Raw genomic sequence first — 26085 nt, 5'->3', positions numbered from 1 at the left:
GTGCCCAGGGAAACAGAGGGCCACAGGGCTTTGAAGCCAGTCTGAGGGAGAGCATTTTCAGAGCAAAAACTTCACAAAATTGCCAGGAATCCCTTCATTTCAGCCCTTTCCTCCAGAGAAAGAGTGCTGAACTGGATTCTTGGTATGAAAATGCCTTTCTGTCACAGTATGCATCCTCAGTGAAACAGCAATAAGCTGCTTATTGTGACTAGTAACAATTACTGGAAGAGTGTTTAGGATATGGGAAAAGCTGAGGTAGTTGAATATTCAAAACTCATGCCTATGCTCTCTTCTCTGGCTTATGATTTTTGTTGGGGGGGGATGGGGAGAGCACAGAACACAAATTAAGCACAGTGAAACTTAAACGGACGATCCTTCATACCAAATTGCTGATCTACTATTAGACCCACTATTCTCAGGGTATACAGTTTTCATTCCAATTAAGTTTAAAACAAGCAGCTCCCCACCTTCACCTACACAATGCTACAAATTCAAAATTCACTTACAAAGGCAAGTTTTACTCTTAATCCTTCACAAAAGTTAATGTAGCAGTAAAGCATATGATGTATATATAAACATTTTGTGTGTGACATTAGGGTAAATATCCCTTAGAAAAGATGTACTGGAAGGGTGAAAAAAAAAAAATTGAATGCATGAAGGTTTCTTTTCATTGTGATCAAACTCTTCTGAAGTGAACAGAGATGTTTCCACCAACTTAATATGGCTTTACATGAAGATCTAAGGGCCAGATCAAATGAACTTGGTACTTTAAAGTGGGTGTAGGTAGATTTGTTGCCAAAGTTGAAAATTAGAAATTCCTACTTCTCTGCTCAGTTTCTTTAGAGGAAATCAATGGAACAGGCATCTTCGTTCCTCCTTATTTTGGAGTTACCCAGAATTATGTACCAGTGACTGTAGAATTGAAAGGACAGAGCAGCTGAAGAGCCACTGCAACAAATCTTAACTGCTGTCCAGAAACTATGGTTTTTTGCCAAAGTAGCAACGTTCAATCCGCCCAATCAACCTTCTTAAACCCTTCCCCAGAGAGACAGGGATCATGTCCGTGCCACTGCTTTTTACAGCTGGTTATGTCCCATGTGTTGGAACGAACAAACCCAATCATGTGACTTCTCCTGTGTGTGTCTAAAGCTATGGCACTAAGATTAAAACAAGTCACTACGGTCTGATGCGGACCAGTTTCCGTGTATTTGGAGGCCATGTGTCACATAGTGTCATGTATTACACTAATTTTTGAGAACCTCAGTCTTTTATAGGATTAAACTTGAAATAAATGGGGTTTATATTGCTTCCAAAAGCAATATACCAAAATTTTCCATGCGTCTGTGTGTCTTGTAGCTACAGTGAAATCGTAGTCATCCTACAAGAAACACTATTTTGGTATGCAATATCTATACGTGGAAGTAAACTATTCGCTTCATATGCAATTATTATGCAATTATTTTTAAGATGAAGAGGTGTTTTAATGCTGAAGGTGAGAGGAGTTACACTTTCTCAAGTATTACACAATGACCTTTTTTTAAAGTCCTCTTAAACCATCACTAGAGAGTTGATGATGCTCATACAAAACACTCAATTATTGATTTTTGAGCACTTTTAAGATTCTCAAGATGCAGTTTATATGCTTGTATAGTTTAGAAAATGCACCACAGCTCATGCTTTGGAAAAGATGCCAGATATTTATGGTTGTATGTCACACATGACCTCCCAAGGAAGTACTCCTATAGCTGAAGTGCAGTCGAATCAAAAGAATAGAGTGAAATGCTTTAGCAATAATTAACAGTATCTAAAAACATCGGTCTCTAAAACCCAATAGACACGACAACGTGAAGCACAAATGGCACTTTTCTTTCCATGTAGTTTCTTTCTTAAAATGCTTCTCAAAATCCTTAGGAATTTTGGCAGACACTTCCCTTTTAACTCATCCATGTAGACAGATGTCAAACCAGAAAAAGGTGTTTAGCCTGTAGCACACTGTGAAGTGTTGTCGTTGTTTTGCTGTGGGGGGTTTTTTTTAGGATGCTTTTTTTTCCTTGCATTAAGGGACTCAATACACAGCACTCTTTCAAGCAGGCAGTAGCGCTGCAGTTTTAAGACAAGCTGAAGTGTGTATGTGGCCCCTTGGAAAATCCCTAGGAAGGAGTGCTTTTTCTACTTGTTGGAGCAGGGGTGGATTAAATTCCCCAAATGGGGAACACAATCTCATTCGCATACATTCATAATAATGTTTTCTTCCAAATTGTTGATTTTTAGGACTAGATTTATGTTTGTCTTTAGGCTGTTGAATATGTTGGTAATTCGTAGCACCTATTGATTTCAGAATGGGTGAGGAGGTACATATCCACCCGCCGTTATACACCTTTGTCAAAATCGTGGGTTTAACTCCCTGAATACAAAGTATTTCCTCTCAAAAACATAGGGATTAAATCAATTTGTTAATGAGTTATAAGAATGAATGCTCTAAACAAAAAATTGATTTTTCATGAGTAAATATAAATCTAAATAATTTTCTCAAATAATCTTAAAATACTTCTCAGCTTCATTTTTAGACTGAAATTTAGAGAGTATAGAAAGAGAAACTTTTATTAATTTATATTTTGTGACAATGTTTTAAACCTATAATTATATACAAATACATATGCTATTTTCAATTGTTGTTTGTAGTATGCGATCAGAAATATTTCAATAATTTTCTATTTCACGGTTATCAACCTAGTCTCTAATAGAATTTTAAATAGCAGGAACTGTAATTTTTGATGTGAGAAGCACATTTGTTGACAGACAGGACTTCGGTGAAATCTTTTACTCACCAATTTGATTTTTATGATCAACGAGAATTTAAAAATATTCTAACAGAAGTAGCAGATTTTATGGCGATATAGCAATCTGCAGAACCATTGGCATAGTTTTTTAAGTTACAATTGTCATTTTTCATCAATGAATTACACTGATATTTTTACAAATAATTCCATACATAATTATTTTTGCATTGCTGCTTTTCAGCAGAGGATTGGTGGCACAATATGTCCAGGTGAATAAAGAGCGTGGCTCAAGGACAGATAATCTGGTTTTACGTGTTCAGACAGAACAGTCCGTTTCAAGTCCATACATGTTTAAAGCTGAATGTTTCTTCAGCGATTTCAGGGGGAAGACCAGCCATATGTGTGAGCTCATGACTGAGAACTTTTCTTCTTGGGCTCTTCATCTGCGTTGTTTCTTTGCAGCCTCTGTGTTGCAGTCTGTTAAAAGCCGCGTTAGTTTGGAAAAGAGATGCTCGTGTGCTTTGGCATGGCTGCTGGATACTGGGCGGGGAAACCTTCCAGATAAAAGGGGAGATCAGACCTTTCCCAGGAGCAAGTGATCGTGCACAGTTGGTGGAACCTTCTGGGGTGCAGGATGGAGTAGCTGAGGTGCTCACTTTAAAGAATATTATGTATTCAAAAAAAAAATCCACCTTTAGAACTGTGAAGCTTTTCATTTTCAAAGAGGACAAACGAGAAGCACTCATTTCAATGAGAAGTTGCAGGAAATTCCCCTTAAGACACTGGCAAACTCGGGATGTCATTGTGCAGATAGATAACAGACCATTTTGTCAGATACCATTTCACAGTTGGCTGTGCTCTAAAAAATTGCTCTACTGCTTAAGGATAGTACTTCAACAAGTAGATCTTACTGAAACCTTTTCCCAGCTTTTCCTATTGACAGAAAACCCCCAAAACCAAACCAAAAAAACAACTAGCCCCACACACATTCAGTTGCAAACAACACAGACTGAATGTCTGTATGAGGCTACGAAGGGCTGATCTCTGTTCTAAGGGATGGACATGGCTGCAGTGTTGGAGGGCAGAGGGAGGTGCGTTATGTAGCAGCCCAAATGTTGTCTTATTATATGACAAGGAAAATGTATAATTCTGAATAGTATTGTTGGGTATGGGTGACATCCTTATCCCCCTCCTATTTTTGTGTCATCTGTCCCCCCCAAATCCCCCTCTAATCTGTATTGGGGATCCAAGATTTACAGTCTTGTTGACTCTCTGTGTGGTGTACTGGTTTATCACCTACAGAAACGAAGTACTGGCTCAAGTGAAGATTATAGCTGAATGCAGCGCATGCTTGTTCAAATTATCTATTCTGCTCTATTGCAGTTTCATAGCAAAGAAGGGATGGATTAAAATGTGTGCTGATTACTATACAGCTGGGACTTTTTAACAAAACGGCTGCATACTTGTGGTACGCCAAAGAGCTAAGCTATGTTCTCAGAAGCACTTAAACTGTGAATCTATGAGGACTCTTACTCGCGGGGATGAGGTCCCAGCTTCAGTCCCTCGGCACGCTGGGCTGTGTTCCTTGTGTGGGTGATGCTCCTGGGAAGCATGGGAAACTTCTGGGAGTCTCTTTGGTTTGATACGGTCAAGAGAAGTACAATGCACTGTGCTGCTTTTTGTCTCTGTTTCTTCCCACACACTTGGTCTGTTCAAATGCAGTAAAAGGAAAATACACCATATTGCATAAAATCTTCACAAACATTTGAACTGCATCCTCTTTTCACTTTAAGGAATCCATTTACTCCAAATGCTAGGCAAGTGAGGTGAACCGGTACATACAATTAACACAGCTTGCCAAGCCAAACCGAGCTCAACTCTAAATATGGTCATTGCTACCACCTCGTCAGTGGTGTGGGGTGTCTGTGAGCTGAGATCCAACATCAAAACTGGGTTTGATTTGAAAAGTGAGAATAAGTTCTTTCATCTCCATCAATATTTTTCAAAACCCTTTCATATATACTTCAGAATTTCAGTGAAGTCTTAGGCAAAATTTCTGACTGTAAAAACATCAAGTACTTGTTATTTTGGCTACGCCCATTCCATCTGACTGTCTAGTGCTGATGTGACGACATTCTTTTTTGCTGCATGTGTTCTTTGTTTTCCCATCTCCCTGGGGAAAAAAATTTATGCCATTCCTGTAAACCAGACTCCTCAGGTGATATTCTACATCCCCCCAACCTTTCTTCCTCTTCCTGGTTTCACTGAACATAAAGGTTATAGAAAATTTAAAGATTTGTTTTCTGTGCTTTGGTACAAACTCAGATAATTGTATATGACAAGTATGTGCTTTCCTAGTCTCGTCTCAACACCTCTAGACCCCACTAGTATTTGTTACACTGGGCATTGCCAAGGACAGCCCTCTAGTTGTCATAGTCGACAAAAAAGTCCTGAGCTCCTTCTGCATAATTGCCATCTCTAATAGAAATTCTAATCAGAAAGAAAATTAATATGAGTTAGGCTGGAAAATCAGACTAGTATCCATAACGGAAATGAAAATAAAAATTGTTGTCTCAAATTTGTACTAACAAGGCAAGTTTTGGGTTAGAATTGGTGAAATGTGCTCTGCTCCAAGGGTCATTCACAAAATTTGACCAATTAAAGCAACAACATTCTTAGCCTTTTTATTTTTCCTTTTAAAAAATAAAATAAAATAAAATAAATAAAAGAAACTGAGTTGATCCTTTCAGGTCATGCCAAAAGTCACGCTGCTGATGACTATGCAGTGAATTGGTCAGCTCTTGCAGTTTTCCAGGTATCTTCTTTAGGGTTGCTAGGTGTGGCTCGCTTGATATTTAACATTTTTGACAGCTCTTTCTCTTTTACTATAGCGGTTACTATAACACTGTTCAAAAAAACCCCGCTATTAATAAAAAGCATGTGACGCTATCATCATCAGTCTAAGCAAGTAAACTACACCTTTTTTTTTTTTGCATTTTTCATGCCGATATTTACTAATTTATCTTAAAAGAGATAAATAGGATGAATGTGGTTTGGTTTTCATGCTGAGGTGAGTTATGTTTAGTGTTTCACTCTAAGGCTATGTGTGGTATTTTTGTGATAGTTGATTCTGGAGATGTTTGTACAGATAAGAGAGAGCTTCTGAACATGTTTCTATATACTTACACTGCACCATTAAACATTCAGAGGAGCAGATGATCTCCATATGGGAAGCATGACAAATATAAGGAATGCTATATTCGGACAGAAAAAATAATTTGTGTTTAGTGGTCTTGCAAAAGCACCACTACAGTTGGCAAGAACACTTTTCTTGTTGACAGTCTTTGCTCAGAAGCCTAAGCCTAAATGCTCATCAAGACTCAGCTGCACTCTTGCCTTAGACGTGTTCCCCTTGGAAAAGCTGAGGGATGTTTGTCAGACAGTACTGGCAGCACAGATTTCTCTGCTATATTAACCCCAATATAAACCTGCCGCTTTTCAAATGCGCAATGTGGGTACTTCTTTGAGCTGCCATTCCAGCATTTTCCCAAAGCACTCAATTCCCTGCAAGATGATGTTTTCATTGGGTTGGTTTGGTTGGGTTTTGGTGGGTTTTTTAAATTTTTCTTTTTTATTTTTATTAAGTAAATGCCAGAAGTATTTGGTCTCTCTCAGCTCTGATCAGAGAGGTGCTTGTGCTTTCAAGAGAAAACTCTGAATTTAAGCTCTGATAAGGGCTTTCAGAGTGAGCTTGCAAAATTTCAGAGGCCCCACAACCCTGTAAGCTACATTTAGCCGACAGCCTCACATGCAATAAACGACTTATTGCTAAAAGGAGCCACAGGAAAAATGAGAAATGTTTAGAAGTTATAATAAATTCTCTCTAACAGTCTTGACTTACTGTGCTGTTGCAGCAAAATGGCTTGGAAAGACTATTGAAGAGCCTAAGGTAGTTTATGCAGAAGCTATTTCTGTGTCATCAGGTGCCTTCTGGAGAATCAAAAGTCACTAGGAAGCAACCATTAGCTGGAAAACGGTGAAATCGCATCCCTTCTCTAAAGCCATCGAAGGAATTTTACAAACACTGGCTCAGTCTTTTGTGACCTGAGATCAAGTCCTTTCTTCAGCTCTGAAGGAATCAGTGCGGTCTACAGTCACTCTTTTTTAGTAAGGAGGAAAGCTAAAACAATTACAGAAGCACTAGTTCAATCATCCTTCGTTACTGTGCCATATATTGGAAATTAGGCCAGCAGCCTGACTTGTAGCCCTGGTCATTCTGGATTAAAACTATGTGGATAATTGACTTTTCTTGCGGCACTTCCAAAAACTTGGACGGTGAATTTATTTCAGAATAGCTAAAACATTATTTATTTATTTTTTTAAATTCAGTCATCAAAAACATCTATAAACTAAAAACCTATCATTTAGGGTAACTGGAAATATTTCTACCTACTATTTTCAAATGATTTTTAAAAGTGTCAAGGATGCTTCTAGAAGACACATAGTAGTTTTTGAATGTCAAAACAGAAATATTTTGACTTGTTCAGACTTGGGTGGTGGGCTTTTTTGTTTGGTTGGGTTGGTTAATGGGAGAAAATCAGGAATACTTGAAAAACAAATTTTGGTGTTCCTGAAACTGGACTTCTCAGCTGGAAAAAAAAAATAATAAAGCCTTATCTATGAAATTTAACTGAGAACTGGTATAGCAAAATATTTCTGGTAAAACTAGAAAAACTTGACGTGGAAAGCACCAGACTATCTGCTACATGGAGCATCCGATCTACCAGCTTTAGAAGTGGAGCTGCAGCTCACTCGTCCATCCAACATTTTCCATTGGTTTACCTATTATCACATATGCAACAGCATGCAGGAAATGTACAATTTTGTGAGGGATGATTTAAAACTGACAACAAATGTAGTTGCTTAAAGGCTGTGGAATGATTTTTAAAGTCATGCTGGTAACGATGAGAATTTCACAGATGAACTACTATTAGAGAGAGGATCGTATTTAGAGCCCACGGACCGAGTTGTTTTAATCCCCCCACTGGTTCTCTGCAGTATACAATATGCAGTGATACAGAGAACAAATTGAACTAATAAAAAAACTGGACTAAAGCAGTAATAGAAGTGATATGTATGAGCCAAAGTTTCAAATCTATTTCAAGTTCCTGCCAAGGAGCTGCCCCACACCCAACAGAAAAGCCAACTCAGGGTTAGAGATGCTGAACAGTCCTGGTCAAACTATTAAAGCAAATGAGATAGTAACACATTTCTCGATGTTTAGCATCATACTTAGATAATCTATCCTTTTTTTTTTCCAGTAACTGGTAAAATTCAGGGCTAAGTAAACGGTCTGCAGGTGATTCACAACAGCTTCTAACAGGTTCTGATCATAGATTTGCCCACAGTGAGAAACCAAGCACTCCTCTTTCCGTGGTCTGTCGCAGAAGCAAAAGGTCAGAGATAAGAACAACAGATCTGGGAAAACTAGCCAGCACCACAAAAATGAAGCTACGGGAAATTTGCAATATTTATTAAGAAAATATCTTTAAACATCTGGGAAGTTCTCTACTTTCTGTGAACTTCCAGCTGCTTTTTTTATGTAAAAAAGGAAGAAGAAAAAAGGAAGCCATATTGATTTCTCAACTGGCCGTATCTTTTTGTCATAGTTTTCTTATTCCCTCTGGATGAGGAAATAAGACTGTATGCCCATAATCCTGATAAAGGAATGGTGGAAGGAAAATGCCTTGGCAAACCTTGAGTCTTAGGCTTCTGTGTGCTGGTAGAAGACAGAAGGAGAAAGGAGAGGATTTCTACTTCTGTTTTTAAACTCAGGATGATCTTCTAGGATCCTGATATAGCCCTTTAAAGTAACCATTATATTTATAAATGAGTCTTTTGAAATTCAGTTTTAATTCCCTGATTTCTTTGGAGAAGCAAAGTTCCAGTTATATCTTCAGGCGGAGTCAGGATTCGTAGTTCAGAAAGCAAATCTAGGCAAAGTTCCCTACGGAAAAGACTGTATGCATAGGATGATTACTCCTATAGACCAACAGATTCTCTCGTGATCCTCTTTAGACTGTGAGAGGAAATGTGTTTTTTAACCAGCTACTGCAAAGGGCTTTAAGTATAGACAAACCTTTCTATATTCATGTCAGTGAAAATGAGCACAAACATATGGAGATCTCAAGTGCCTGGGAGATATCAAGTAGGTGAACAGAAAACATTCGATTTGTTTATGTGTAAAAAGTTTGTGTAGTGGAAGTTTCTTTAAAGAGGATACCGAGCTGGTGCTTGGTTAGCAGTATCTGGCTTATGAACAATTACTCTTTGGATGATGAAGGCATTTTTCACTTACTCAAATGCAGACTTTTGGTAGAGAGTGGCTTCAGCTTGCTTTTGATCAAGGCAAGAGAAGATGCTTTGATCAGAATAAATGACATAAGTGATAAATACGAAATTTGAATGACCTCATAACAAATCGTGACGACTGTTACTAACATTTTGCTACAGGTTTGTGGGACTGAAGGGAGGGGGGAAAGGGAGAGAAGAGTCCCTTTAATTATGGTTTGTATAAGCAGACTTTAGAAAGTTGGAAAACCGCTTTTACAGAATCCAACAAAATAAATAAATCTTGTGGTATGTATTGTGAGGTTGCTGGTACCTCTGAGGGAACAAAATATTTTTTGTCTGAAACGGTAGGATCTATGGAAGATGTTTTCTTCAGCCTAAACAACAGATTGGTATGTCTCCTTTTTCTTCTCTTTTTTTTTTTGTTTTCAATGGTGCCTTTGAAACAGAAAGGCTATTAAGTTGTTTGCCAGTATTGAACATTCAGAATTTCCAAACATTTGCTTCCCTGTTTTTTAAGGTTGGTTTTCTTTATTCTGTCTTCTACTCTATAAGGATATTTAGAGTATAAATCAGGAAATCTTAACTGTAGGCATATTTGGGTTCTTTATGATAAACCTTTAGCTCTACTTAATAACAAAAAGGAGTTAATACATTCCTGTATGAATAAATGCTGGAGGATGTTAAATGGGGGTGGGGGGTGGGATTTTCCCCCTGCTTTTGTAACAAACATTTATCTGACATTGGTTGTCTTTAAGAAGTGACACCTATTTCAGAGAAATAAGCTCTAATTTCACTTTCTTTAACTTTTCAAGCTCTCAGCTTCAAGGCTTAGTTCACCCTCTGCTTTTGCTGGTCTGGATTCTATATTTAACTCTGGAATATGGATGTGTATTTTATGGACATCCATATTTTTACGGTATGATTCAACCAAAATACTTTTGTCATTTTACCATTGTAATTTGTTGATGGCTTTTTGAACTGATTTGACATTATGTACACAACCATGGCATCCTTGTTGTTAATCGTTTGAACTGAGTTGCATTATGGCTCTAACAATTTGCTCATGGCTTAAGCTTTTGAGCATTGTCTGAGAAACGTCCCAACATACCGACCAGTGTCAGTCAAGTACAGCATTTTTACTATCCTAAGGGTAGAATTGTGAATGGAATATTAGTTTTTTGAATAATTTTAGGTGTGCCTGTATGTATAGGTCCTTCTTTGTGTATGTTACTGCTCCTTTGTACCAAGTCATCCATGATGACGTGAACCTCCCTGGGAGGCAAGGATAATTTTCATCCTGTACTTTTTTGGTTTTGAAATTAATATTTTGACACCCTATGAAGAGAATTTGACAGTAAAGAATGGCACGCAGCCCAGAGAATGAGGCAACAAAACCATCGTATCAATTTAGGAGATTGAAAGTCCTCCTTGGAAGGGTTTTTTTTCTTTGACTCGTAGTCCAGTGCTAGCCCTCAAACACTTGGTACATGTTTTGGCCACGAATAACATTTACAAAATGTAATTTGGTTATCAGAGCCGATAAAACCAAATCAACACTAAGAGAAAGCGAGCAAGAAAGTTCCATAATTCGAGTATGTTTTCTTTCATATCTTCCCTGTGTGAAAAAAAAAAATCACAATGACTCAGGGGACTGTGCTTAGTAAATCTGAGCTCTGCTTTGTAAGATGTGAATAGAAGCCAGCTTTCTTCCTTAGGCCATCATTGAAAGCATAGTGATGATAATAGAAAGAGTCAACGGAGTTTGTAACAGGAACATCCTGAATAAAGCACCAGATTTCAGAGACTGTAACCTTACATGTAAGAAGACTTACATTCTTACAGTTTTCCTGAGGCAAATCTGCAACCTGAGGACTTTTATGGCATTCTGAGCTTCTGCTCTTAGTTGCACTGGATTCTAACTGAATGAGATGATTTTATTATTTTATTATTTTTTTTTAAATATAGCCTGGCCCTGTTCACAATGGGATTCCAGCATTTCCTGTTAGAATGTGATTTACCAGGAATTTAATTAATCTCCAGTTAAAACTGTGCTGAAGGCCTCTAAAATTAAAAAGAAAAATAAACATAGCAATTGCCATTGAAAGAGAGCTAAACTTAGCACTTGAAACTAAAATTACAATAAATAAAGATGAACCCAAACCAAAACTGAAAAAATAAATGGCAGTGAAGCCTATTATGTTCAAAAGCCAAATGTGATCACTGTATTTTCAATCTTAGGTTAAGAAATAAAATAGATAGTGATATGAATGGCATCATCTAATTACATAATCTGAGTCCTATCAAACATAAACTGCACCTTTTATATTGCTGTTTTTCTTAGAGATGTTTATTTCTTCTCCTTCCCTCTTTCTCAACCAAGATGTGATTTCGAAACACAAGCAAATAAATGTCAAATCCTTCTGCCTGTGTTCTGCCATTCCATTTCTGAAATTCTGCCAAACTGAAAATTTCCATTCAGACTGACTGGCATTTGTTGAACTGATTTTTTTTCCTTCTTCTTCTTCTTCTTCTTATTATTTTATTTTAACATTCTTTTTCAAAAGTAGTGGAAACTTTGTGCAACCCTTGCTGTGTCTATGCATGACATTTTAGGAGCAGCTGCTTCTGTGGATCTTTTTCACAATAGCACATTTTTTCCTGCAGACACTCTGAAAATCCCTCACAAAAAAACTTCAGCTACTTGTAAGTCTTGGTCTATGGTGTTTCCAAACTGGTATGTGGAGCAGGTACCACCCAATTTAACACTGTGCAGATCTAAGAAATACAGAGACCAGATAAAAAACTACGGTAAAGAGTAAATAAGATCAGTGGAAAATCTGTTAAAATCTCTACCCCCTCCTCCCACTTTAAAACAAAAAGGAGATTGTACAGACTTTGGCTTCAAAATCTCTGCTCTACTACTCAGTTACACTTTTTTAATGATAAAAATGTATAGGTAGAATAATACACACAAGGAAATAGATGGAGCAGAATGGCTTATGAGGAATTGCTTAACGTAGAAAAGGCTTTGCACGTTTACAGTAGTGCAATTTCTCCAGGCTGCAATGTGTTAGAAAGAAATGTAAGACCATGAAATGTCACTATGCTACAAGAATCCTTCTCGCTCTTTGTGGCCGCTCCACGCGCTGTTTGCTTATTAAGGCAGCAGACAGTTCTCAGAAGATGTACTGTTTTATTTATAGAACAATTTTTTTTAATATACAGTAATGGAAAGTTACCGGCGAATTCTTGTATGGTTGTGCAGACCTGAAAAGCCTAAAACTGTGTGGGTCCGTAGCAAGGTATTCCAGGGAGCAAGATGCTCCTTTTCTGGGCAGCTTCCTTTCAGCTGCAGGCATCTCATCTTGTTTACTTCCCCACGGTGAACCTGTAGCTGTAAGAGCAGCAGTAGCAGGTGGGGCTCGACCGTATTTGCCCTCTTTGGCCCTTGTTGCATATAACGGGGTTTCAATTCCGCCTCCTGCTTTCAGTTCCTTTTTGTTTGTTTATTTGAATGCAGGGGATTTTAAAATCTAATTAATTCTTCAAAACAGACAAAAAATCTTAATGAGAAAATAACATCCAATACAAACCAGTAACTTAAAGAAATGAATGCCTTATTAAAACATGCTACTTTAAAAAATGAAATTCCTAACATTCAAAGATTGCAAGTTCTTCCCTTCTCCCCTCTTCTTCAAATACTGAAAACTAATGAATTGCAAAGTTGCGAATGACGGTAACCTTGTGCACTCTGTGTGGAAGAAGCCTATAAAATCAGAGCTGAGTTTGGTGACCCAATATCGCTAGGTCAGAGAAGCAATGAAGTCCTTGAATATGACTGAAATCCTCCCAGCATGCAACATTTGTCCCTCTTATTGATCCTTGGTATACTTGCAAAAGCCTAATTTTCCTGTTTCGAAAAACAGGGGTAATTATGTTTCCCAACCTTGCTGACAGATTTTGGGAGGTGCAAATGAAAGTTTTTAAGCGAGCCAAATTCACTGAATTAAAAGATCGCTTCCTGCTTCTAAATGTTCTGTGCCTGTTATGTTTTATAATTCTGAGGGTTCAAGTGTTATTGTGTTGGTATATCCTCCGTGACATTTATCACTTCTGTGAAGAATTGCACAATCCATCTGGGGTGACTCTGGCCTGTAGTTCCTGTAAGTCCTATTTCATCTGCACGCATAACTTTAGGCTCCATTTTTAGGTGATTTCGTCCCACCTGGAATTTCTTCCCAATGAGGAATTTACTTACCATACGGCTACAATAGCTGTTTGGTCCTCAGTCTAAACCTTGCTAACGTTGGCTTTTCCCAGTCACTGCCTACCTGCAAGTTTCTTATCTCTGAACTTCACTTTCTGTCTTGGCACCTCTGCCTCCACATGCCATACGGCGCTACCGAGGACCAGCTCCTTGGCTGTATTGCCATCCTCCCCTGGTTTCCATGCTTTCCTCAACCATCTCTCACAGAAGCGCTCTGCTTTTGGCTCTTTGCAATGTCGTTTAACCCAACTGTGGTATTGTTTGCTCTAGGTAGCTGTCGAACAGCTGTAACGGCCGTACAAGCCATAACGAAAGCCTGCAGTGCCCCGCTTCGCTACTTACTTTCTGCTTTGTACGGGAAAAGTTCCCACGGAAAGCTGAGGAACCTCATACATTGTGTTCTTTCAAAGGCTGCCTTAAACCCTCTGATTTAAAATGCCTCTATCTGGCACAGATAGAAGCCATACCTAGCTCCTGCCTGTTTCGTTACCTCTGCTTCTCAAGGATACCGGTTTGGGGTGGGAGGGAGGAAGGACACATTTTCCTTTCTGTTTGCTGAGCGACCACATAGGCTCTCTAGGGCAGAGACCGGCAGCTTTATTCAGCACCTTCACAGGCACAACAGAGCCCCGCTGCAAGGCTGGCATTCACAGCAACAAAAAAATTACAGAATATATTAAATATGGCAAAGCTGAGAAGTGAATGTATATGTCTGATTATCCACACAGACGTTAACGCAGTCTTTTTCTCCTACGTTAGCTGCCCTGTAACAAATGCATGCTCCCTGCTCCCAGTGGGCACGAAAAATTAATTCCTCACCTGGACAGAAAAGGCAACGCATACCTCTCACCGTCAGCCAGCAAAGTAGCTTCCTAATTAACTGGAGATCAGGGCAGGATTTGTCTCTGAAACAGCATTTACAACAAATACGCTCTTCAACTAATACCGTGGTTTACCTAGGCCTTTGTTATTTGCTCCTGCTATTAAGATAGGACTTTACTATTTAGAAAAGCATTAAGAAATATTATTTACTGTCTTTTAATTTTTTTCTTTCTATGACTAATCTATATCTGCTTTTCAGTATCTTGGGTTTTTTATATGTTTGGAGCTGCACTTAGATTTTTGTCCTCTTTCTTTGACTCTAATATTCTTTCTTTTGGAATATGCAGATGTTGTGTTCAGACATCTGGGTTTAAGGACGGTAGGCACGCAAAAACGGACGGTTAGGTCTTAATGGTTATAGGTGTTTGTGATTTCATATGTGTATATGTAGCTCCAGATGGGAAGATGAGGGTATAACAAGGACAGAGTCACAGATAGTTAACATATTAATAGTGCAGGAATGATAATGCCAATAATATGATGTAGTATCAATATAGCCATTGCCTGCTAATAGTCACAGCGTTGCTCCTTGCTGTAACCACCAAAATTCACAAATGAACATTTGTAGAGAGAGGTCACATTTTTTACTAGCCCGGTTGATGTGGTTACTAAAAGGGTGCAGGTAAACTTAAGGCCCTTCTTTGGGTCCGAAAGCCTGTTTGTGTTTTTTGTCATTATAGCCACTTGTTTAATAAATGGCATTGCTTTTTTCCTACAGACCTCTTGCTGCTGTGTTAATATCTGTGCTCAAGCTCCGAGCATGTCCAATAGTGATCTTGAGTCAGAGTCTGTAATTCTGAAAGGGCACTTTGTATCATCTTCGTGTCTTCTGGATTTCAGGCTGACAGGAGGGCTTAAATCACGACCAAAATCCACTTAACATGTACCAAACAACTTCTAAACGACAGATTTTCCAGCAAACTTAGTAAACACAGTCTTTAAGCATTTCTCTTCCTTTTCCTTCCTTCATGTTTGACTTGGACTATAACTGCATCAGGAGATTTGAGGTTTTCTGCAACCCCGATGAACTATAGTAGGGCAGAAATCTCACATACAGTCTGTGAAGGATTCTGAAGTGTTTGCATGGCTCTCTCTCGGTATTCATAAGGGAGGACATGCAAATTAAAGCCATCTGTGAGATTAGGGGTTGTGCACAAATTCTTTGACTGTCCTGATACCCAAATGATAGCTGGGCTACTTCATTATCACTTAATCAGGGCTGGCCATTTCGTCAGTTTAATTGCAAGGACAGCAAGCTGGGAACTCCCTTGGCCCTGCGAGAACATATTACAATCTCCATGTCCATGTTTTTACTTGGTTTATTCTTCCAGTGACTCATAGATTGCTATATTAGGTCCTGGGCTAGTATCTTTTTTTTTATTTTATTTTGGTTTGCTCGGTTGGTCAGGAGATGAGCAGTGTTGAGACAGGATAGTGATGATTTATATGAGTCAATCAAACTGTCATGTAACTTGTTCTCTGGTAGTTTGGAGTAGAGGACTGCTTGATGCTTTGGTTGCAATGGTATGCAGAGCTGAGTGCTCTTTCCTGAGCGTTTATTTCCAGGTCTAGATGAGCCACTCCTGTTTGTAGCAACTGTTATGGAAGTTTCTACGCGCGCGTAGCACGATTTTTGCCCTTCACCGATTCAGAAGGAGCTAGATTAGGACAATCCAAGGAGCTAGGTGCAGCCAAGGCCGCCACAATCAATAGTAATAGCCTTTCTGTTATTTTCAACAGTACTTCTGAAGTGAAGAAAGTATCATTGCCTCACTTGATAGGCACCAAAAAGCCCAGTGAGATGACAGGGGTTGCCTGTGCAGGGACCACCCAGCAGACTACTAGCAGAGCCAGAACCATACTGAGGTTACTTTGCTCCAACAAATGGGCCCGTGCTCTAAGAGAGTTGCCAGGCCTTCTCCTTTCTAAAGCTTTTCTAGTCAACCTTAAGTTTGAAGCCTGAGTTACGATGAAGGCTGAAAATACTATTAAATTTTCTTTTCACCTTCTGGCAATAAAAGATGTGTTTGAGCTTTTGGTTTCTTGCACTGTTTGTGGAATATCTTAATTTTAGTTTTCCTGGCTAGCACAGTTTTCTAGTACATAAATGTTTACTGAAAATTACCTTGCCCGGCATTATCAGGTAAATGGGCATTTAAGTGCAGTTACTCACGGAGGTTTGTGCACTGTTAGTTCTAAATCACAATGATGTATGCAATGCATTATTAATCGATACACCAAAACCAGTCAAACCAGGATTACTTTTTCGTTTTCTTTCCTTCTTTCTTTGAAGACACTTGTTTGCTTGAACTTTTAATTCCACATCTGATAGTTTAGCATATGGATATAATCGTCATGTGTTTTCTTCCTACCGGTGCTTTCCTTTTTCCTAATTTAAGGGTCAGACCTGGATGCTGCATTTGAATCAAAGGCTTTACAAATAGCTGTGCTGTTGGGCGAGTATCTGTCCTATTAATTACTCTGTTTTCTTTTTAATTTTGCTCTTATGTACTACTTCGTTGTATGCCAGTAGCGTCATGATAAAACAAGCACCGTTAACCTGCTGACAGTCGGCATCAGGAGGTTAAAACGTGGTCAAGGGTTAATTTACCAGACAGAAATCTCATCAGGTTTTCATGGTTTTGCTCTAGTCAGTCACACACTCAGTTGTTGTTTTATTGAGTCTGCTATAGACTATGTTTTAAAAGTTGCTGCTTAACGGTTGTTTGGATTGATGGCATCCCTTTCGTCGTCTATCAGGCCCATAGCGACGTCAATTTTACTGGGGAAAATGCCTGGAAGGAAGGGTTAGGCTAAACAATTTCAGAAAAACAAGTAGAACTTTAACTTCATCTTGGTTTGAAATTTATTTGCTTACTATATTTCAATTGTGACTGTACTTCTGAAGGATTTTCTTTGGTGTGAGCATAATTTTATGAAGGTGCCCAAATGTTTATTTTTTCAGCATAAAGCATTTTTGAGTGTAATTCTCTGTCTTGTTATCAAGTCAGTTTATATTATTCCTTTCATATCGAATTTATGTTTTATCATACCGGATTATGATGGTTTATTTCTTTATTTGAAAATGTGGTTAAATTCTTCTCACATTTTCCAGGAGAAACTGGTGTTTATCAAATCGTCTCTTTGCTCTGTCTGTCTGGATTTACTTCTACTTTTTATGTTACAGCAATTATTCGTAGCTCCATAGTGTGTCAAATCAAGCAAGAAATACATATTTCATTGTCTCTTTCACATAAGTGTGTGACATATTGCCATTATGAAATGGAAATAATATATAATTTTCAATATATAGTGAAGCTTTATAGTGTAATTGAACATGTCTGTTTCTAAAAGAAAACAAGTATCTTGCTTCTGAAGCAGTACCATTAGAAAAGCTGAAATTTTAAATCAATTTTTTCTAGTAAAATAAATTCAGCACATTTAAAAAGAATATTTTCGATTTGGTAAAAACCGTTCTGTCTTTTCAACTAAAAAATAAAGTGATTTTGAGATTGCCTTTTAGTTTTCTAAAAGGATTATTAAAAATATATATATATATATATTAAAGAGTACTGTTTTCCATAAACAGTATTTAAAACATAAAAACTTTATTTTGGTTTGGTTTTGTTCTTAATAAAGTTGCAAGAATTTTGGACAAACATGCGAAATTGCAAAACAATTGCTGCGGCCACACCAGTTTACATGTGAGACAAGTATGACTGGTGATGGTAGAAGACTGCATTTCTGCGCGCAGACCTTGGAGTGGGTTGCCAGTAGATGTGTGGGTTGGTGCTTTGTTTTTTATTTTGTTGTTTTTCTTTTTTTTTTTTCCTGTAAGCATCTACCTCTTAATAGTTAATGAAGTTTCCCTGAGTACCACTCAGCACAGTGGATGAACAGAGATGAGGATGAAGAGGGCTTCAAAATAGCTTTACTCTTCCTTTCCTCCCCAGCATGTGGGAAAGGGCCAGCCAGGGGGAGGAGGGAAGAAGAGGCGAGTGGTGCGAGGAGCAACAGCAGCCCAGCACCTCTCCTGCCAGGACACCTTTAAGGCTCGGCTTCTCTTGGAGCTACAGCCCAAGCGAGAGCCCGGCTGTTGCGGAGTGCCGACCTCCTTCGGCTCTGCAAACCGGGGTGCCAAAACTGTGCCCGTGGGGGGTGGGTGTGCTGGAAGGTGGCCGGGGTGCTGCGCCAGCAGCCCGGGAGGCGCAGGCTGTGGTGTAGGGAAGAGCAAGAGGGGATCCAGCGGTGCTAATTTCACAGGGGGTACCTAATGCCTGGTGGGTCTGAAGATCCCTCAGAAACTTCAGTTGAGGCTGGTTTAATTAGCTCGTCTGACTGACATCACAGAATCACAGAACGTCAGGGGTTGGAAGGGACCTCGAAAGATCGTCTAGTCCTACCCCCCTGCCAGAGCAGGACCACCTAGAGCAGACACACCAACAGCAGATGCAGTAGACAGTAGACACACCAACAGTTTTTAGATAAGACAATCCATCACTGATTTTGGTTTGAAGAGTACGTGGTATAGCCTAGCACATTGGGAGATGGTTGATGGGTGGCTCAGACATCCACTCAGCAGGGTGGGGTGGACAACTGCAGACAGTAGCTTCATCAGCTCTGCTGGTCCAGGGGTTAAAGTGGCCACGTGCTCCCTGGGGACAGATCTGCAGCCACCGCCTTCCCACAAGGCCATCATCCCTGGTTCAGCAGCTGCTCTAGCCTGGATACCGCTATAAATGAGGAAATGGTGGCCTCGCTCTCCAGGAAATTTCATTTATACCTGGAGCATTTGGTAAAGTTTTATTCCCCTATTAGATCACAAAAGTGGCTTACAGGAGCAGCAACTCAAGAGACTTGGCCAAGAAGACAATGAAATGATTACAGGTTTATATGACATTTAGAATGGCATTCCTTTCTTGTAATTCCAGGTGTGCTGGGGTGCATGTGTGGAAACAGAAGCAGCAAGAACACAGAAAAAAAGGTGCTGGTGGTGGACACTTATCCTGACAAGGCAGTACAGGCAGGAACATGGTGCTTCCCTCTTCCTTGGCTGGGCAAGTGGTGAGTATGAAAGAGGTCAGAAAGGAGGAGAAAGGGAAAAAAAAAATAAAAAATAAAAGGTTGTGGCTGAAAGTAATATGCTCCAGAATAGAATGTGGCAAAACAACGGTAATTTCCAAACCAAAGTAGTACTGAAGAAGTAACCTGAATATTGTTAATACCACTGCAGGCAATTTATGCAAAAGCAGGTTTCTTTAGTTGCCTTTACACCCTCAGCTATAAAGAAAGCGCTCAGAAAGGGCTGAGGGCAAAGTTGGAGTTGCTAGCTTGGGGCTCTGCCCGTTAATTGCTGAACTACATCAGATCATAAAAATCTGAAACTTCATATCTAGCAGCAAGCCAGCGTCATGAATACCTAAATTTACCACCTGATCCCTGCGATACCTGGAATTCAGTGCTCAAAGAGAGGACAAATATAGCTGTTACGAAACCACACAATCTGCTTTGGTGCATTTTGGCAGTTCGGAAAGGGAAGAGTTTTTTGGACACGGCCCTTCAGCAGCCACTCTATACAGAGAAAAGAAAGCTCACTTTCTTTGAGAAGTCCTCAGAAATCCTGAGCTTGATAGGTCCTGGCACCACTGCACCAGCTCCCCCCCCCCCCCCCCCCTTTGCCCCTAGATCCGGTGCCTGGATGCTGCCAAATTCTGTCCACAAAACCTAGAAATTATGTCATCCTAGGAGAAATAACAATCGCTTTCTATGATTCGGCTAAAAAAAAAAAAAAAAAAAAAGCCCCCAAAACCCAACCAACAACCACCCTGGGATGCCAGCACCTCCTGACAGAGCGCTGCGAAGCCTCCCCCGGTGTGGCGAGACCCCCCCCCCCCCCGCCCCGCGGCCGCCCTCCCCTTCTCCGCACCTCCGAGCTCCCGCAAAGTTTTGCGGGACCCGAAAAGGCGCCGGTGTGGGGGGAGTATTGTGTGTGTGGGGCCGGGGGGCGGGGTTGCTTTTCGGAGTCAGCGAGGCTAAACTTTTTATTTTTATTATTTTTTTTTTTTTTTTACCATAAATGCCGTGAGGGGAGGGGGTGGGGGTGGGGGTGTGAGGAACACGGTGTGCCCGCACCAGCGTCCCGTGTGGCGGCACCGTTGCGATTCCCGCCTTCCCACCCCCCCGGTGCCCCCCCCCCCCCCTCCTGTCCCCGGGAGAAGAGCCCTGAGGGGAGAGCGGAGACTCTCGCCCCCCGCGTTGGCGGCGGGGCCGGGGCCGGCGGGCGGCGGGGCCGGGGCGGGCGGCGCGGCGATCCGGCGATCCGGCGGCGGGGGGCGCGGGGAGCCAATGGGCGGCGGGGATCCGCCGGCGCGGCTCGGGGGCCCCTGGAGGAGGAGGAGAGGAAAAACCACGGGATTGAGCTCTTGTCAGTGGCGCTCGCCGCTTCCAAAGGGGGAAGTGCCGGGGAATAATTAATGTTTTTATTAAATTTGGAGGGAATTTTTTTGGCAGCCGATCGCCGCGCGTGGCCTTCAGGTGGGTCTTTTCCCCTCAACTTTGCCCGCAGGATTGCGCGGGGAGGAGGGGGTGTGTGGTGGTGGTGGTGGTGGTGGTGGTGGGGGGGGGGGGGGGCTGGCAAAGCGATCCCTGGGGAGAAAGGGGCTCGGGGTGGGAGGTGTGTGTGGGGGGGTGGGGGTGCGGAAGGGGGGGTGGGGGGGTGCGTGGCTGCGGCTGGCGGGCGCCGCCGCGGTGAGGTGCGCGGCTGGCCCCGCCGTTCGCCATTACGAGTTGAGCCCACGTTGGCGAGCGGCGGGGCTGCCGCTGGCGCGGCTCGCCCGGGGGATACGGCGGGGAGTGTAAATAAAACCCTGCCTCTCGCCGCCGCCTCGAAGTGCTTTTTTTTTTTTTTTTTTTTTGCTCCGCGTTTTCCTGGCAGAAGCGTGTAACCCAGGTGAAGGCAGAGGAGGGAGGGTTGGTTTTTTATGAATGGGACTCTTTGAGGTTAATTAGCTATGCAAATGCAAGCAGTTCATTCATGATTTTTTTTTTTTTAAAAAAAAAAAAAAAAAACAACCTAAAAGCCATCTTGTATTCCCCTCTAGGCTGATTGGAGTCCAGATCCCGAGGAAATCTCCAGATCAAATGCCCAGTAAATAAAACACTGAGCTAAGACTTGTGGAAGAGCTGCAGAATGGATGGATTTTATGACCAGCAAGTGCCTTACATGGTCACCAATGTGAGTGATCAGTTCAAAGTTGGTGGTTATAAACTTGACTCCGACTTATTTCTGTGGGGGACTTTTGCAGACAGAGTATCTGCTTTGTTACCGCTGTAGAGGCGACTCTTCATCTGGGAGCTTTGCCTGCAAGATGAGCCAATCTTCCTAGTTATTTCAATAAAGCATCATGTTCTTTTAAAGACAGTTTTGGGATGATTAAAAAATCATGCACATGATTAGCGGATGAGAGAGGCAAGAGCAGCAGCAGCTGCATTCAAAGTTTCTGGCTGGGTTTGCCTGCAACGCTCAGAAGAACGAAGTTGAGGCAAACGTTAACGTGTTTTTTTTTTTCCCTTTTCTTTTTTTTTTTTTTCCTTTCAGGACTTTGCAAGCAGTGTTATAAGTAACTCAGGGAAACAAAGGAGTCAATTATAATCTCATATCTGGGTTCTCCTGTGTAGCTTACGCAGAGAGGATTTATGTGCCATTGTGTAGGTTTGTGTACTTTAGATGCTAAAAATACATGGTTGGTATTGTGTTGCTGCTTGAACACATTATATACGTATCTGTACAAATAGCTGTCTACATAGATAGTTAGAAATGTGTTGCATTTAGACACAGGAATCTTTTGGAGGATGTTAGGTGCTCAGCAGTATCTTTTGCTAGAAATTGGAGGCTGCGACACGATCGTTTCCCTGTTTGAAAATGTAAAGAATTCATGCCAGCTTTGAGTATGCTTGACTAAATGAAAAAAAAAAGAAAAAGAAAAAAAACAACAACAAACCACCTCAGATTTCTAAAGTAACTGATCTTTCCTGTTTATAGAATCCGCGTGGGAGAAACTGTAATGAGAGACCGACAAATGTCAGGAAAAGAAAATTCATTAACAGAGACCTGGCTCATGATTCAGAAGGTGAGGGCTTGTTTCCCACCCTACCCCCCACCCCACCCCTTACGAATGCAGAGAAGCTTTTCGAGAGCTATTTATTTATTTATTTGGGAGATAAATGTATCAAGATAAATCTGAATAATCAAGACAAGAAAATTGCATTCGCTACGGCAAAACAAACTGGCGAAGGCAGTGAGCTGATAAAGTTGATAGTCTTTCCTCGACTTACCCTGTTGCATTTTAGGTGCTGCTGCTGCTGCACATGTGGCACACGGGTGTCAGGGCGCTGAGGGCCGAGCCTTTGCAGCGTCTGACACAAGTCATGGCGCCTGGCTTTTTCACCTTCAGGCCTCTCGAGATTGAGGGCTTTCCTCATTCCTCCCGTCTCTTAACATCCTTTTCGCTGGTGTGCGTTCACTGGTGGTAGCAGGAGCGAGAATGCCGGTGTGGAGACTGTTGGGTTTCCCTCTGGCTTTGCTGTAGAGCTAGTGGTCAGGCTGCTGGGGTCTGGTAGCCTGTGCCTGTTGCTGTGTGACACTGGTAGGGTTAAAAATCCTGGGGAATTTGGTGAAGGAAGTCGAAGAGTGGACAGAGTTTTGGAGACTTGTAACTTAGTCCCATCAGTAGCGGCTCACATGATTGTGGCTTGAGCACTGCCGTCTAACAATAGCTGTTAACACTTCCTTAGGTTGCGAGGTCAGCGTAGGTGTTAGCCTACACCCCTGTAAGTACTTAAGACATATAGGAGGGTATATAGGGGCCTGCAGCTTACCCCTATATAAATCTTGTCAGGGAGAGGACACGTTGATAACGCTTTTCAAAATTTGTTTGGAAAAGTTTATTCTAGGGTAGATGGAAAAGAAAACAACTTTCTGATTTTTCAGTTAAATGATTTCCCAACGTGAGGTATCAGTCCACAGGATAAATGGATGCCCTCTGTCATTTAAGTGTATGTAGATAGTTAGCTGTCAGCATTTATAGAAGAGGAAGTCTTTCTTAAAATACGTTAAATTGAAAAGAAACCATTTGCCAGTTCAAATATCCTGCTTAGTAAACAGAATTTTCATAACTGAGTTTCTGAGCTTTGCAAGTAAGCCGAATCCTGCTCTGGTTTACCCCCTTTCTAAGCAACTGATTTCAGTGAATTGCAGAAAAAAAGATAAGCTGCTGCAAAACTCAGGGCAGGGAGAAAGTGGTTTCACTTTAAAGAAGTACAGTGAGTACAGCATGGAGGAAATAGGGGTGATTCTCTTGTCATACAAAGTGAAACAGAAGGAGAAGTACAAAAGATTTCCCATTTCTGTTTGCTGTTGCAGCATCTCAGGTCATTGCTTCGAAATTTTTATATGATAGTTACGACCCTGCTAATAAAAATAGTCGTTGCTCAGGCAGAACTCCCGTTGAAGTCCGGGAGAGCTTTATCTGGGGCAGCTACTGCAGGAGGAGGCACGAATTGTGTAAGGGGAAACAGTTCACCTGTAAGAAAGATTTATCAGTTTTAACTTTCCTGTGTATTGCTGAATGAGCCTTTTATACTACAGAGCTTGCTTAAGGTTCTGGTTATTATTTCAAGAGTTGATAAAATAATGCAGTAAGTACTTCTTTCTTATTAATAGCTGTAGAAAAATCATTAACTGCAACCTGAAAATACCTACTTTGTCTGTACATTTGACTGCCAGAATCACGTACATTGTTCTTCAGGAAAAAAATATTTTTGAACATATTTTAATCTTATGAAGAGATTAAAGGTGTGAGTCTTTTATCCATGTCTTCATCTTTTTGCAGAACTCTTTCAAGATCTGAGCCAATTACAGGAGACGTGGCTTGCAGAAGGTAAGGGAAAAAACTGCTTGTAAAAAGAGGAAAAACAACTCTGGAGGGGAAAAAGAAAAAAAAAAAAAAAAAGTCCTGAACTTGCTGTCTTAATGTTCAGCCCAATTAATTGAGCTCTAAAAGAGCCACCTCATGTGTCATGCATACATTAGAGCCTCTGATGAGTTTGTCTTTGGGGACTCTGGGGCTGCTCTACCCAGTGTCATCACAAATTACCAGGAGAAATTGCTTCCAGCTCACAATCACATCTGCTTTTGGCAAGAACTAATGCACCAAGACTTCAAGTTCTAAGCCTCTGTTCAGATTTTAATTGCAATTGATCAGGTTTATATTATTGTACCTCGAGAGACTACATACAGCCAGAACTGGGCTTGCTGTTTCCTTTAGAGCAGCACATATAATTATTTGGTGTTCTGGTGGAGTACTTTTCTGATGGCAGAAATTAGTTTCTCTGGGTTCATCGGGACGGGATGCTTCAAGATTTAAGTGCAAGTGTCTTCTTTCCACCTTGTTCACAACACAGAACGTTAGGTGTGTATGGAATACTTAAAAAGTACTATTTCTCTTTTTTTTTTTTTTTTTTTTTTCCAGGAACCTTGAAATATCTTGCATGTTATTTTTGTCTTTGTATTTGTAGTTTTGAGATTGTGTACTGGCTGATTAGAAAACTGACATTGGTCTGTTTTACACCTGCTCGTGCTTTTAAGTAATTCAAATAATCTTGCAGAGCGTATTCTCCTGAAGAGAGAAGGTTTAAGAACAGTAATGTAGAAGTCTGGATTTAGAGTAGCTGTTGAGAGATTCATTTTACAATAAGAAAATATGAGCTGCTGCATTAAGAGAACTTTAACAAAATGCAAGGTAGCTTTCAGCTTGGTGAAGTGTATTTGTTCTCTTCAGCAGTATTTTTGGCTTTTTTTTTTTTTTCTGTTTGATACTTACAATACTGTTTATTTGAAGCATAAAGATTTTTATGCATTGTCTGTTCTTAATATTTCGGGCTGAAATTTCTATGTAAACTGCATCTGAAATAAACATGATTTTGATGCAAGTTAGCATAATCTCTCAGAATTTATCCTGATGTAAATGAATGTGAGTATTCACATATGTTTAATTTTTGTCATGTACTGGACTATGCACAGCTGTTTTATAGAATAGATGTTCTGTTTTTTTGGAAAGGAGGGATGTTGGGGTGAAATGCTTGCTGCTGGTTTTCGTAGAACGAGGGAAATATTGCTGATGACTCCTTGCCTGTAAACTGATTCTGTTTTAACAGCTTTATATGCAGTTAGTCAAGTTCTTCACCTATAAGTTAGTTGTGGGGTATTTATTTTGGTGACATTTATATTCTGCTGGCACTATTTTTAGCATGTGGTTATTCCGTATATAATCAAAAAGTCCTCTTTAAATTAATGGAACAGAGGATATATTTTTATGAATTAATATGATTCTGTCCTAATCATTGAAAACAGGATGTCCTGTACTAAGATCATTTTTGTAGTATAATGACCAGATACAACTGTAACTGTCTCCCTGTGGTAATTTTCCTAAGGATCTCTTTATTTTGTATCCTCTCATTCATTCTAACAAGCCAGAAGTATGTTTAAATACTACTCAAAAGATAGTATTTTTTGATGGAGAGGAGAACTTTTAGTTGGATTTTTCACTGGCATGGATGTTTTTGTTTCTGAAAATGATTAAATTTCTTTGATCATAAGTCATAAAAATACAGGCAGATTCATAATGCATGTGCAGATAATAATGTAAGTTTGAAAAATAATACAGAATGTAAAACTGATTTAATAATTTCTGTAGGTATATAAATTACTCTAATGGCAATTTTTATTCTGGAGGCACTGCTTAT

At 40.3% G+C, this 26085-nt stretch overlaps 1 protein-coding gene across 7 annotated transcripts in view; it reads left to right on the top strand.

The window, feature by feature from the left end:
* Positions 1 to 21472: 21472 nt before the first annotated feature.
* The window catches only part of ETV1 (ETS variant transcription factor 1), a 63566-nt gene continuing 58953 nt past the window's right edge, over positions 21473 to 26085 (top strand). For 3 of the 7 annotated variants that reach the window (XM_009951367.2, XM_009951368.2, XM_009951366.2), the window contains exons 1-3: positions 21473 to 21517; positions 22325 to 22412; positions 24174 to 24221. In XM_009951367.2, the coding sequence (XP_009949669.1) occupies positions 21473 to 21517; positions 22325 to 22412; positions 24174 to 24221 (181 nt within the window). Of the gene's footprint in view, positions 21518 to 22324; positions 22413 to 24173; positions 24222 to 24691; positions 24753 to 26085 lie in introns of those variants that run through there. The other 4 variants (XM_009951370.2, XM_009951371.2, XM_009951369.2 and 1 more) reach the window with 2 other exon arrangements.

The sequence above is a fragment of the Leptosomus discolor genome, chromosome 7, assembly GCF_034619465.1.
Source record: "Leptosomus discolor isolate bLepDis1 chromosome 7, bLepDis1.hap2, whole genome shotgun sequence".
NCBI classification, from domain to species: Eukaryota; Metazoa; Chordata; class Aves; order Leptosomiformes; family Leptosomidae; genus Leptosomus; species Leptosomus discolor.
Note: the sequence above shows the minus strand (reverse complement) of the source record. Positions and strands in the feature narration are given on the sequence as shown.